The sequence below is a fragment of the Muntiacus reevesi genome, chromosome 2, assembly GCF_963930625.1.
Source record: "Muntiacus reevesi chromosome 2, mMunRee1.1, whole genome shotgun sequence".
NCBI lineage: Eukaryota > Metazoa > Chordata > Mammalia > Artiodactyla > Cervidae > Muntiacus > Muntiacus reevesi.
In genome coordinates this window covers 30696521-30709956 of record NC_089250.1, presented here as the reverse complement: position 1 = coordinate 30709956, position 13436 = coordinate 30696521, and the positions used below count along the sequence as shown (strand labels likewise).

Genomic DNA, 13436 nt, shown 5'->3' with positions numbered 1-13436 from the left:
TGGCTTGCATTTTTATCACTTAGTTATTTTCTTTATATAGACCCCTGAAATGCTTTCTGAAATCATTGTCTTCTGTTTTAGAGGACTGAAGCCCAGTTATAGAAAACTTCATTATTTCCCTACATTTTATTATTCATCCAGTGGGACAGATGTGATAGTGAGGAGTATCTTGGGAGTCTAAACATCACCTCCTATGCTATTTCCTGATAGTTGTTGGCTGATGCAACTTCTTTCATCTCCAGCCTTGTCTATCCTCCATCCCCGCTTTCTACTCTTCCTGTGACCCCCTGGTCACTGACCCATGGTCCCAGACATGACTGACAAAGACATGATTGTTTAAAATTATTGCATAGCTTGCTAAACTGTATTTTTTTTCCAGCACTTTCATTTGTTTTAGCATTTGCAGGTGTGTCTATACCATTATTTCTACTCTAACTGAAATGTAAACACCTGAGATTTTTCCAGAAGCTGTGTCATTTCCATCTCAAAAAGAGGTGATTGGATTTAGAAATATGTTTTCTTCTGTGACTCATTCAAGAGAAACTGTATTTTCACAAGAGATTATTAAGTCTAGAATCTCACACCAAGAGAGTACAGTGAGCAAAACAATGTTTCTTCTTCCTGGCCCAAGTAAATTTAAATTTAACAGGAAAGTAAAATTAGGATACTCATTTTGTGGCAAGATTTTAGTATTAGACATCAGCAACCCTGAGAATAACTCCATAGGAAAAGCAAATAAGTAGATTTTGAATTCCACAATCTTTATTAAAAATAAAAATAAAACTTGTCTCTACCACACAAAGTGCAGAAATAGTAAATGAGATAAAATAAACAGCTTTGCTATTCAGTGTAAATAAGATGAGGCAGAAGTAAATCATTTTGCTTTTGATTCATTTCAGCATTCAGAGCATGTTCTCTCTCCTTTAGAATTACACACAATAGGAGTTTTTGGATTGTCTTGCTATTTCCTTTTATTGGTAATGGGATTGTATGTGTTGATATAGGTTCCAAATCACATTTCCTCTCTGTCCCTTTTTCACAGCTAATTAAGTGGAAATTGATGTATAAATACAATTAAAAAGATTCACATTATATACTCTTAAAAAAACTCTACTATTTACTGTGAATTATAGTTTTTGTTTGCTTTCGTTTATAATTTTAAAAGCTCAACTGTTGGTGTGAATTTATTATTTTTCATTTTTTAACCTATAATTATCCAATTCAAAATTCATGTTCTAATGTTTCACTGTGAGCCTCCAGGTAGCTTTGATTTATGAAGCAAACCATCAAATAAATTCATTACATGTTTAATTTGGGGGTTAACAGACATTTTCTTAATTTTGTCATGAATTTGTTTTTCCTTGTCACTTGAAGAGAAAATAGAAAAAATAGACATTACTCATTTTTTCAGATTTTTAAAAGATATATTTTGACATAATATTTTTGCTTGACACCAAGGACAGATTTATTAAAAAATCCCCAAATCTAGGAAAAAGATGTGATACCCAAGACAGTGAGGCATAACTGGCTAAATGCTGATAAAAATCTCTCATCTGTGGACTGAAATTCACATCAAAAGGGAATTATGCCAACATTGTACTACTGAAACCAGCAAATTCTAAAATATCTTTTGGCAATTCAACATGATGATTTATTTATTCTTATTTATAATGTACCATCAATTAGCTTGTGAAAGATAAAATATAATTCATTTTTTTTTTCAAATCAAGACTTACTGAAATTACACTTTGCAAACTGGAGGAAAAGCAAAAAGAACTTAATGATTTGCAGGAGGGCATGTGGTAATGGCACTTTTTAAATGTCTACAGATGGATTTTTTTTTTTCCAGAGAGGCATTAAATACACGTGACTTCTTTAACACTTATACTATGGCATATACTCAACAAATACAGATTGAATGAATGGATGAATGAAGGAGAATTGGAAAGTTATTTGTCTTTTTCAAAATTTAGAACTACAAAGAGGGAGGTAAATTTCTACCATACTTACCAGAATTAGCTTTTTATTTCAGTACTTTATAGTTTTTACCACAAAGTACCACTGAATTAATTTGCTCTATTTTGCATTTGATATGAACTTTTAAATCAAAGTTGTTACTTTTTGACAGATTAAACTTCAGAGGTAGTGAGATTATGAAGGAGAAAAAGAAAGCTGCAAAGAGTTTTCATGCTCCAACAGTTTCCTTTTCTTCTCCTCCTCACAACCACACAGTACTTTTCCCCAATATGGTATCATTTTGAATAATATTGGAGTTTCTCTTTAGGAGACACACACATAAGTGCTATTCATGAGAAAAGAGCATGGCATACCTAAAAATAAAGCCGTGCTTTGTTTTTTATAAACCTTGTTTATGTTTATTTTAAATCTTAGGGAAAAGTACACTGTGGGTCTCCAGAGCTGTAAGTGGGTAAATAAAGCAAGTACTGTAATTTTTTCAAAGCATTGCTGACTGCCAAGAATCTGATATTATCATTCCAGCTTACAGCAACTCATTTAAGAGTATTAATATCCTGTTATTTGCAAAGGAATTCACAAGGAAACCTAAAACAATTGGAAAAGACAATGGAAAAATATTATATAGACTTTTAGATGAATCAATGATGATTATACAGATTTTTAGATGAAAAATAATGAATTAGATTGCTGATGAACTGACGCTAAATAAAAATGCAGATGAGGTCGTCAGGCTTCCATTTCCTTATTCTGTTTTATGTTTTGTGACCACAAAGTTATTTTCCTCTGAAGATTTTTTTTCATTGGATTACTTGTTTGGTACAACTGATACCAAGAACCATAGAAGCTGAAAATGGGGTGACAGCCTGGCCTTGCTTGCCTATATTGTATTTTAGTAAGAGATGATTTCCGTGGGCCTCTGTGTTGCTCACCTCCAGGAAGCATCATTGGATGGAATACTCTGTGACTGCTGCCCCCTGGGGTTGTGCAGTGGTGCTGAGCACATGTACAATCTGTGCTGACTTTGGCTTCAGGAATATTTTCCATGGATGGTTGTAGTAGGAAAAACATTTTCTGATCTTCATGGCATTTATGTTTTTTTAACATTCACCACAGCCTACAAACAACGTCAGCCCACCTAATTTTAAATATTTTTTTTGCAGAACGTGAACCAGAAATAAAAGTAGAAACTTGATAGGATAGATACCGTCCTGTGCAACAAATTTAAAATCTGAAAGCGCAGAGGTTTTTTAAATGGTAGCAGAAAACTGGCCATTCAAGAAGATGGTAGCGTGTTGAGCTGGAATCTAATTTCTTTACACAATTAGGATTCTTCTTGGAATTCTCAGCTCTCCTCAGTTAAGTAGAGATTCAGTATGGAGACTATTTCTTTTGAACTTTCAAAGCACTTTTTCCAACTCCCAGGACAGACAAATTTGCATAAGATGGGTAGTAGACAAACCCTCAGGTTTAGAGCCTTATATTTTAAGCCAATTAAAGTGAAAATGCATGTACATTCACAATAGAGTGAGGAGTCATTGTCATTTTTAAACATGAAAAGCCTGATGCTCAGAAAGGGAAGGTGCTTGGAAGAATTTGCCAGTTGATTAAGAATATTAAAAATGGAAAACAAAGATATGTTAATAGAGCAAATAATGTTTTTTTAATCACCAAAAATTGCCACTGGGAAATAAGACAATTTATCTTTTTCTAATTTTATCTTTATTTTGTTCTAATTTTGTCTTTAAAATTTGAGTCTTCCTCAAGTTTTACTTCTATAATTTTCCCTCTCCCTGTCCATTCTGAAATCTGAATTCTTACCAATGATGTGAGTCTGTAGAGTGTAGTATTATAATTAAGTACACTGGCATTGTGAATTGTGTGGGTTGGTTGATAACGGGAGATTCTGTGCATGGGTGACTCCCTCTCTCACAACCAGGGTTCCTTGGACAAACCACTTGACTTGAGTTTGTACTGATTTGCACATTTGAGAAATGAAGATAATCATATTTGCTTCGTGTGGTTCTTATGAGCATTAAAATAGGAAGTATCTGTAAAGTGCATCTAAACACTCATAAGCAGTGACAGTATTTATTGTGTACCACATGTTGTAGCATTTTGATTTTTTGTTATAATGATTCATGTTAATTACTCTCTAAGGCATGGTATATAATCATTCATAAAACATATGCTAGAGTCTTTTCCACACTTGAGTTTTATATATCAGGTTTTTGTTTGTCTGGTTGGTTTTTGGATATACGTTTCCCAAGGTCACGACCTATATCATTTTTGGTATTGTTTTTAGTAGACTTTATTTTTTAGAAGAGTTTTAGGTTCACAGCCAAACTGAGTGGGGGTAGAGTTCCCATGTACCCCTGCTTCTACCCATGAACAGAATCTCCCATTATCAGCATCCCCCACTAGAATGGAATATTTGTTATTACTTATAAACCTTGATTGACAAAGTCCATAGTTTACAATAGGGTTCCCTCCTGCGGTTGTACATTGTATGGGTTTTGACAAGTTTCTGACATATGTCCACCATTCAGCTATCATACAGAGTAGTGTCACCACCCTAAAACTCTTCTGCCCTCTATCCTTCTCTCCGTCCCCTCCAGTGCCTGCAAACCACTGGTCATTTTATTATCTCCATAGTTTTGCCTTTTCCAGAATGCCATACCATCAAAATGATGCAGTACATAGCTTTTCCAGTCTGGCTTCTTTCGCTTCTTAATACACATATACATTTCCTCCATGCTTTGTGATGGCTTGATAGTCCATTTGTTGTTAGTTTTGCGAAATACCCCATGTGCAGGAAGACTACAGATTATTTACCTAATTCAGCTGCTGAAGGACACCTTGACTGCTTCCAAGTTATAGCAATTAAGGATAAGGATGCTATGAACATATACGTGAAGGCTTTTTGTAGACATATATATATATATTTTATTTACTAGAGTCTCTCATACAAAGGTAAGGATTTTTAACACTTAGCATTCCACATCTTAGATCCAAAAGAACTTAGACATAATGTATTAGATACAAGGAAACTGAGGACCAAGTGACCTAGTATTGACTGTTTACACAGTCCATTGTACCTCCTACTGGGAGGATTCTTTTCCCCTACTGGGAAATTCTCACCTAAATATAATGAAGAAAATCTATTAGAATGACATTTTGAAAATATTACCAAAGGTTTGACTTGGTGAGCATAAGGACTGAGAATTATTCCACCAAGTGATATAATCAATTTTAAAAATTTAATAATAATAAATAAAAGCTGTAGCCATGATATTTTTCTCATTGTTTTATAACTGCTCATTATAATTTTATTATGACTTTTTTCTGTAAACTAGGCATTGTGCATTTTCAGTTATGTTTCATATAGTTGGATTTTTGAATTTTTTCCAGTGGCTATTGCCCTCTTTGAACTAACTGAGTCTTGTGGTTTTCACAGGTTGTGGTGGAGAGCTGTCCGGGGACACGGGTTCCTTCAGTAGCCCTGGGTACCCCAACAGGTACCCCGCCAACAAGGAGTGTATCTGGTACATTCACACAGCCCCTGGGAGTAGCATTCAGCTCACCATCCACGACTTTGATGTGGAATATCATGCAACCTGCAACTTTGACACCCTGGAGGTAGGAATTCAGAATGTTTTTTAGAACATTACAGGATTTGGGGTCGAACCAGAAATCTGTAAAAATCCTCAAATTCCTTCCAGTGGCCAACAGTGTTCTCTTCCTGGATGTTGGGGGCCAGGTAATTGACCGGGAGGTGGTGCCAGGAAGCAGGTGAGTGGGACTGAGGAGTGTGGGCCAAGGAAGGGAGCTGCTGCTGTTGGCGACGTGGGCTTAGTCCTGCTATGACCTTCTGGGGTCCCATGAGGTCTGTTCCTCAGAATCACCCTTCTCAGGACACAGGCTGAGGCATTGGTCCCCTCGCTCCCATTTGTCCTAATGGAAGGTGGCACTTGGGATTGTCAGCACGGCATACTTCCAGTCTGAGAAAGCTCCCTTAGGAAGGCAGTGGGCGGCAGAGCGGAGAAGAGGTGAGTGCTTGGTGGGTGGAGGGGAGCAGGACAGGGAGCCCAGGAAGTGCCCGCAACTGCGCCAACCCTGCTCCCAACACAGCATCTCAGATAATGAAGATGGCCTTTAAGGATCAGTTACAACCAGCTCTCCACTGCAGGAATCTAGTCATCAGATAATGTCCAAGTACATAGGAAACTCCTGTCACCTCAACCGGAGGGGCTGCATCACGACAAGGTTCTGTATCTGGTGGAGCTCAGAACTCCATGAAGGCCGAGTGTCTGTTTTTGTTTTGTTTCTCTGCTGTACCCCGGGGCCATAGAGTACTTGGCAAATAGTGAACACTTGATGTCTATTTATGGGATAAATGAAAATCTCAAGCCTCTGACTGTCATACAGTGATAATGTACATTTATTGTGATTGCAAAGGGAATCCAACCTCCATTTTCCCACTTGAATGTTAACTAATCCTGGGAGGTTAAGAGGGGAATTCTGTCCCCCTTTTCCTGCTGTCAAAACAGAGGGTCGAAAAGGTTGATGGATTTTTCCACAACCTTAAGGACAGCCAGTGGAAGAGTTAAGAACGGAACCTATCCACCACTGCACAATCCACATCAGCCAGTGTCAAAAGACAGAGGTGGGCAGTGCACAAGACACTGAAATGAGTGCCTGTTTATAGGACTTCACGGGAAACTTTAACGCTTAAAAACCTTAATTACAAACTGAGTTCTCTCCTTGAGAAGACTTGGGGTTCTCAAATCATGCCTTCCCTGGAAGGGTGCAGAGTCAGCAGGAATGGGACTTAGCAGCTCAAGTCTGTGCAAAGGAGGCTGACACTGCAGAAAGTGACAGAACAAGGGTATCCTTGGGTTCAGCCCAGACCCTCGCCTTTACGTAAGTCCTGTTGCCCAGTCATGACTCTTTCTCAGAAGAGGTCCGGGTTGTTCGGCGGAGAGAGCAAGGTGGCTCCCCAAATTGATGAGATTCAGCACTCAGAGAATGAAGTAGGAATAAGGCTCCCTTGTGGAAGGTTGAGATGCTCCTTTCCGCTGACAAGAATCTTCAGTCGCAGGAACCCCCTTAACTGTTACAAAGCACTGGCTGCAGGGTTTTCCGCAGTAGTATGAAATGTTACTTACCCTTCGTTTTCATATTCCAAAGCCCTGTGATTGCTGCCCACTTGGCAGAATATAAATGGGTTCTTTGTGCTTCGGTTTTGTCACACCCAGTATGTGAGAAGGCAAAGGGCAGGCCTGATCTCCACGAGTAGCCTCGGGGGACAGAGGGACAAACAAGGCCCCTGGGCAGCAGTGTTCAAGCAAGATCCCCACAGAAAACTGGAAGAAGAGGTTGCAGTTTGCTGGGGACTTATTTTTATCAGGACAAGGTGGTTTCACATGTTCCATCAAACCAGGGTTTGAGGGTATACTTTGAGGCCCTTAAATATTTGGGAAAATTTTTTTAAGACTAAAGTGAGTAACTCCCTGACTTGCTCTCCTAAACCTTGTTTGACATCTCTGCAGATGCTCAAGAAAGTGCTGTCATCAAGCTGGGTTAATTTCTGGAAAAAAAAAATGAATTTTTTTAATCCCTCACCACATGGATGCTGATAACATGTTAGCAACAGGTTTCACGATATTTCACCCCTGGCTGGTGTGTGGCATGAAAACATCACTGGCCTTCTCCACCCATCTGTCCTCCCTCACATTCTGCTTTCTTGTTCTGAGCATAGCCCAGCGGATCTTGCTGTCACCAGGTATGGGCTTACCTGGGTTTCCCCTGATTTAACCAAGAGCCAATGGATTTTTCTCTCAAAAACCAGTGTCCAAAGAGCGGCCAGTTGCATTAAGCAGCAGCCCTTTGGTTACTCATAACCCTGGAATGCTGACTTGATTGTAACAATAAATGGAGCTAACAGAGCAGAAAGAAATGTTCAAAACAGATTAAAACCGTAGGCTTTGAAATGCTCTCTATCCTGAGCATTGGCTAAAAACACATGTTTTAATCTCTGATCATCAGGCCAATTCTTTCCCCCACAACGTTGAGTCACACGCTGCAATCCAGCGGACCACACCCTGACATTCTTTCCATCTTTTTCCTCTTTTGAAGAGTCATGTGCTAACCATTGGTTTTATTCGTGAAAGCGAAAAGTACCGTTCTTTTTCGATTAGAGAAACACTGGCCAATTCCACTTCAGTCTCTGAGAGAGGAACCTAAAGGGGCACAGAGCAGAAAAGGAAAGCTACCCCTCAGTGCAAAAAGAACCCAGACAATCGCTGGTTTTTCCTCCACCGTCTCTGTGAGCCTGACCCAGTAAGAGGGGAAGCATAGAACGTCAAAGCGGCAGCGCTTACCCTTCTGGAGGCTTCTAAGCCCAGCCGGCTCATTCCTGTTATGTTTGTGATCTCAAGGGGACCCTGAGCAGGGAAAGCAGAGTATTTTGCTGACGTGCAAGTTTTCTTTGTTAGAACTAAACCCTTGCACTGAGTGTGCTGTCCAAATATGTGCTGCTTGTGGGGCCAGCAGCGGGGAGCTCAGGCTCTGGGCTTCAGGCTCCGAGCTGTGCGCCCCGGGTCAGGGAGTAGGGGACTCCCAAGGATGCTAACCCAGCTCAGAGTGGTTTCTGCCATTTGCCTGTGTGCACGTGTAAAGCGCCACACGGGCCTCTTCCTCCAGTGCCCCCTCGGATGGGACTGAGGGGGGTGGGCAAACAGCGCTCCTCCGGAGGAAAACCAGCAGCGAGCAGCCTGCTCTCTTCATTCCTCTGCAATTACAGCCCTTGTGCTCGGCCCTCCTGGAACAGCGGCCTCATTCATTTTGGCCTTTCCCGCATGGCTGGGGGGGAATTAATCAGACAAAGAAATCATTATGGATTCAAATCACACGCTCCTCACCAAAAGTAGGCTGCTTGTTCTCTCCTTCTCTGGAGAACACTCGAGTGATGCCCGCATCAGTCAGCAGCCGCCCTGGGGTGGGCAGGGGCATGGGCCTGAGGATGGGGAGAAACTCAGGGTGGGAGAGCCACGCAGATGCAGGGGACAGAGGGGTGGGGAGGGCATGGGGCCACGCTTTTCCATTTCTAACCTGAGTCTAGATTTAAATGGATGTTCTCATGAGGGAGAGGGAAGGGCCCAGATACCTGTATGCCTGAAAACTGTCAGCAAAAAATTGGTCATTCTTCTACACATTCAAGTTTGGCAAGACTGAAAGTAGGGGCTCTGCATCTTTGTGTGATCCTTGTCTTTTTCATCTGCATCTCCCAGCCCCCCATACACTGGTTATCCAAGGGGCCCTTGAGAAGCCTGTGTGAGAGGCATTCTGGGCCCCCGCCTCCCCCCTTACTGGGTGGGGCTACACCTCCTGCAAGATAATGGACATGCAGCCCAGAGGACACGTGTGGGGAGAGATGTGTCACGGGGGTATCGGGTCCAGTGAGACAAGTAGTTGCAAATTGGAGGAGCCAAGGAGGTCTGAGGACAAGTGAGAATGATGTAGTGGGGGCAGAGACCTGGTGATTGCTGAGCAGAAAGTGAATACTCTCCATCTTGCTCCTGGGAGAGTCCAGGCTCTGGGAAGAGTTACAGAGAGGTCTGTAGGACTCCCTCCTGAGGATACCACAGAACATGCTGATAGAGGTTACATTTTCAGTCTCTCTGAAGGAGCAAAGTATCATATTAAATCCTAATCTGAAGTATTCAGATCGCAAATGGAAAATCCTAAAAATGTAGCAGGGTGATCAATAGTCTTCACTGAACAAACAAAATGGCTTTGTGCTCAGACTATTCCCCTGTGCCCAGAAGAATTAGCAAATCAGACGTGATGCTGGACTATCTGCAGTGCCTCTGCCAAAGAAAGCAGGAAATCCTATGCAGACTGGAAAAAAGGAAGAGGCGTGATAAGAAGGTTCTGGGGTTATCTTCTCAGTTCAGCTCTACAGTTCTGTCTGATGGAACAAGCCAGCATTTTGTGGATGGTTGAACTTGGGTATTCCAAGGGCAGGGGGAATGCCTTTGAAAATCTAATTCAAGTTTATAGCTCCTGCCCACCCAGGGTGGCTGAGATTTCAGTCTCTACTAATAATATAGAATCCAAAGGCTAGTGATTATAATTGCTTACATATCTCTCAAGTTCTTTTTTCTCCACCCCATCATAGATCTATGGAGGTCCTGATTTCCACTCACCCAGGATAGCCCAGCTGTGTGTGCAAAGATCTTCTGAGAATCCCATGCAGGTCTCCAGCACTGGAAATGAGCTGGCCATCCGATTTAAGACTGACGGGTCCATAAATGGGAGAGGCTTCAATGTCTCATGGAGAGCAGTCCCTGGAGGTGGGTGAACCAAGGAGGTATCACTAAATTCTTCAGTCGAAACTTTATTTAATTTCATGACATATTTAGAGAGTGCCATGAAGGCTACATCCTCTATTACTACTCTGTGACTTCCCTAATAGGGAGCATTGCTTTGAAATACACACTTCCCTAAAAATCACGATGAAGTTTAACTTCCAAAGAGCCACCTCGTATGTGAAAACCAGCCAATGCAAGTATGCACATCCATGGTAAAAGGATGTTGCCCCTGCAGAAGCAGGATGGTTGGTTAGACTCATTTGATCCCCGTGGGATTTCTGCTTGTTCACCAGCCACAATTTGGGCATTAGTAAAATGGTAAATTACTTTATGCCATGTGTATGGATGCTTGTTAAATACCCAAACTATAAATGTAAAATTTGCCAATTCCTAGTAATTATTACCTTTTGTTATATAGTGACTTTCTGCCCACGATCTTAGGCTGTCTAAATAAATTACTTGTTGCAAATTTTTGAAGATAAAGTATTAATGCACAACTCTGAGCAGATGTTAATCAATACAACTACTAATTAAATCAATGTTTACTGAACACTTGCTCTGTGTCAGGCACTTTTCTAACTATTCTACAAAGACTGTCTTGTTTAATCTTCACAACCACCCACTGAAGGAAGTTCATTTCTTATCCTCATCTTACTAATGATGAAATTGAAGCTTAGATAGTTAGTGGCCTGTCCAAAATCACACAGCTAAAAAATGTAAAAGCAGAGATATGACTCCAGGCTGCCTTATGGGCCCACTTTTGCAGTTCAAAGATAATACAGTAAGTTTATTAGGTCTTTCCTAAAGTTAATGATTCATGAATTTAATAAAAAATTATATTTATAGTGTTTAGATTATCCCAAAATGATTCTCAATTATCAGAAAATAACACTTACTTTTCCCTTTCTAGTTTATATTGTCATAAATCTGAGAAATGGTGGGTCGCAGAGTTAGATATTGATAAGTAATTGATTATATCATAGGAATTAAAAAACTTAATGGCTGTGCAAAGTCCAGAATATCAAATTTTTAAAAGTAAATGTTAAATTATTTGTAAAATTGTATACTACTGGTATACAATTTTATATATATACTATATATATGTATATATATACACACAATATATATATACTATATATATACACTATATATATATAATACAATATATATACATACAATATATATTATTGTATACAATACAATGCAATATATATATATACAATACAATATATATATACTATATATATATATATATATATATATATAAAATGCTGCAGCAGTTCCAAATACCCTAAGTTCAAATCTGAAGAAGAGGAAAAGGAACAGTGATAGTTGTTTCCATCTTGTAGCTTTTTTTTCAGTCAAGCAAGCAAAATATATATATATACAATGTATATATATATATACACACACAATATACTACATTACCTGGTAGCTCAGATGGTAAAGAATCTGCTTGTAATGCAGAAGACCCACTTCAATCTCTGGGTCAGGGAGATCCCCTGAGAAGGGAATGGCTACCCTCTCTAGTGTTCTTGTCTGAAGAATTCTATGGACTGAGGAGCCTAGAGGACTACAGTCCATGGGGTCACAAAGAGTTGGATATGACTGAATGACTAACACTCATACTTCACACAACTGAATTATCAAAATTCTTAGAACCAGATGTGTTATTCTTAAAGTATGTTATACTTTTAGAGAACAATGAAGAGGCATTTCAGGGGTTTGTGAAGATTTGATTTTATTTGCATTATTTTTCAATATTTTGAAAATAATGTGTGGCATCAGTAAAGTATTTGAAGTCTTTGACATCCTTCTTTGTTTTGTTGGAATGCATAAATTAATGGTGAGTATTTAGCTCTTCAAAGACTCCATTAAAGTGGTGGTCAAACAAAGTGGCACGTTCTTCTCTGCTCCCAGATAATGGTGTAAAGTTTTGTGCATCAGAGATTCCTCTTACTATTGTATTGGGTCTTTCATCCACAGGTTGTGGTGGCATTTTCCAGGCTCCCAGTGGAGAAATTCATTCTCCAAATTACCCCAGTCCTTATAGGAGCAACACTGACTGTACTTGGGTCATTCAAGTGGAAAAACATCACCGTGTTCTATTGAACTTCACTGACTTTGACCTTGAACCTCAGGACTCTTGTATTTTGGTAAGTGACACAAATCTCAAGCTTTGTCTCTGGTCAAACCTGTGTCAAAACACTGCCATGTCAAAACAGAGCATGTTTAGTGGATGTGTTGGCTATGGATGTTTTCAATGTCAAATCACGGGAAACTCAACTATTAGCAACTTAAAATACAAGCACATTTATTTCTTACCTAAAACAAACCAGGAGGTTTGTTTAACAACCCAGTCTCAGCTCTACCATTCTTAGTCTGAATTGATTTTTCATTTTGTGTTTGTTACTTCTTGGTCCAAAAGTGGCTGCAGCAAGTTCCAAATACTCTGAGTTCAAATCTGAAGAGGAAGAGAAGGAATAGTGTTAGTTGTTTCCATCTTGTTTTTTTTTTTTTTCAATCAAGCAAGCAAAATTTTTACAGAAGCCCCCTTACAGATAATAGGCCAGCATTGGCTGCAAGAAAGATTAGGAAAGTGTAGTGGATTATGATAGTGAATTTATCAGAGCCACTTTCAGTCAATTATTATTAACTCTCTGAGGGTTCTCCCAAGGTGTCACTTTTCTTGAGATCAGGATATCTTGATATGCTACTTGAACAAATCAGTTCAGGAACAGACTAGATGGTGAGATAGAGTAGAGGAGAAGAGCTATGGCTGTTAGTTGGTTCAAAAACTTTCCATCCCTGTCAACAACTTTAATACATTTTCACCTGAAACTAATGCCTAATGTAAGAGTGAATTAGGTTGTATTTTGAAGCTTTTTTTTTTTTTACAAAAGATTTTCCATCTTTTATTTGTATTTAGAGAAATCTCATTCAAATATAAACCAGAACTTCTTGGCTAATGGAGCTTTCTGTTTTAGTTTCTTGGCAGTTTCTTATACAAATTCCAACTTGCTAGCTTTCAAATTTAACTCAGGAAAATTCAAAAGTTGTTTCATAACTTTCAGAGTAGTCCAGTCT

General features: G+C 39.5%; 1 protein-coding gene across 1 annotated transcript in view; it reads left to right on the top strand.

Annotated features, from left to right (window-relative positions):
* Positions 1–13436, top strand: part of CUBN (cubilin) — a 257101-nt gene that overhangs the window by 108799 nt on the left and 134866 nt on the right. Inside the window, exons 29-31 of the mRNA XM_065921175.1 lie at positions 5432–5613; positions 10157–10331; positions 12336–12505. Of these exons, the coding sequence (XP_065777247.1) occupies positions 5432–5613; positions 10157–10331; positions 12336–12505 (527 nt within the window). The remainder of the gene's footprint in view (positions 1–5431; positions 5614–10156; positions 10332–12335; positions 12506–13436) is intronic.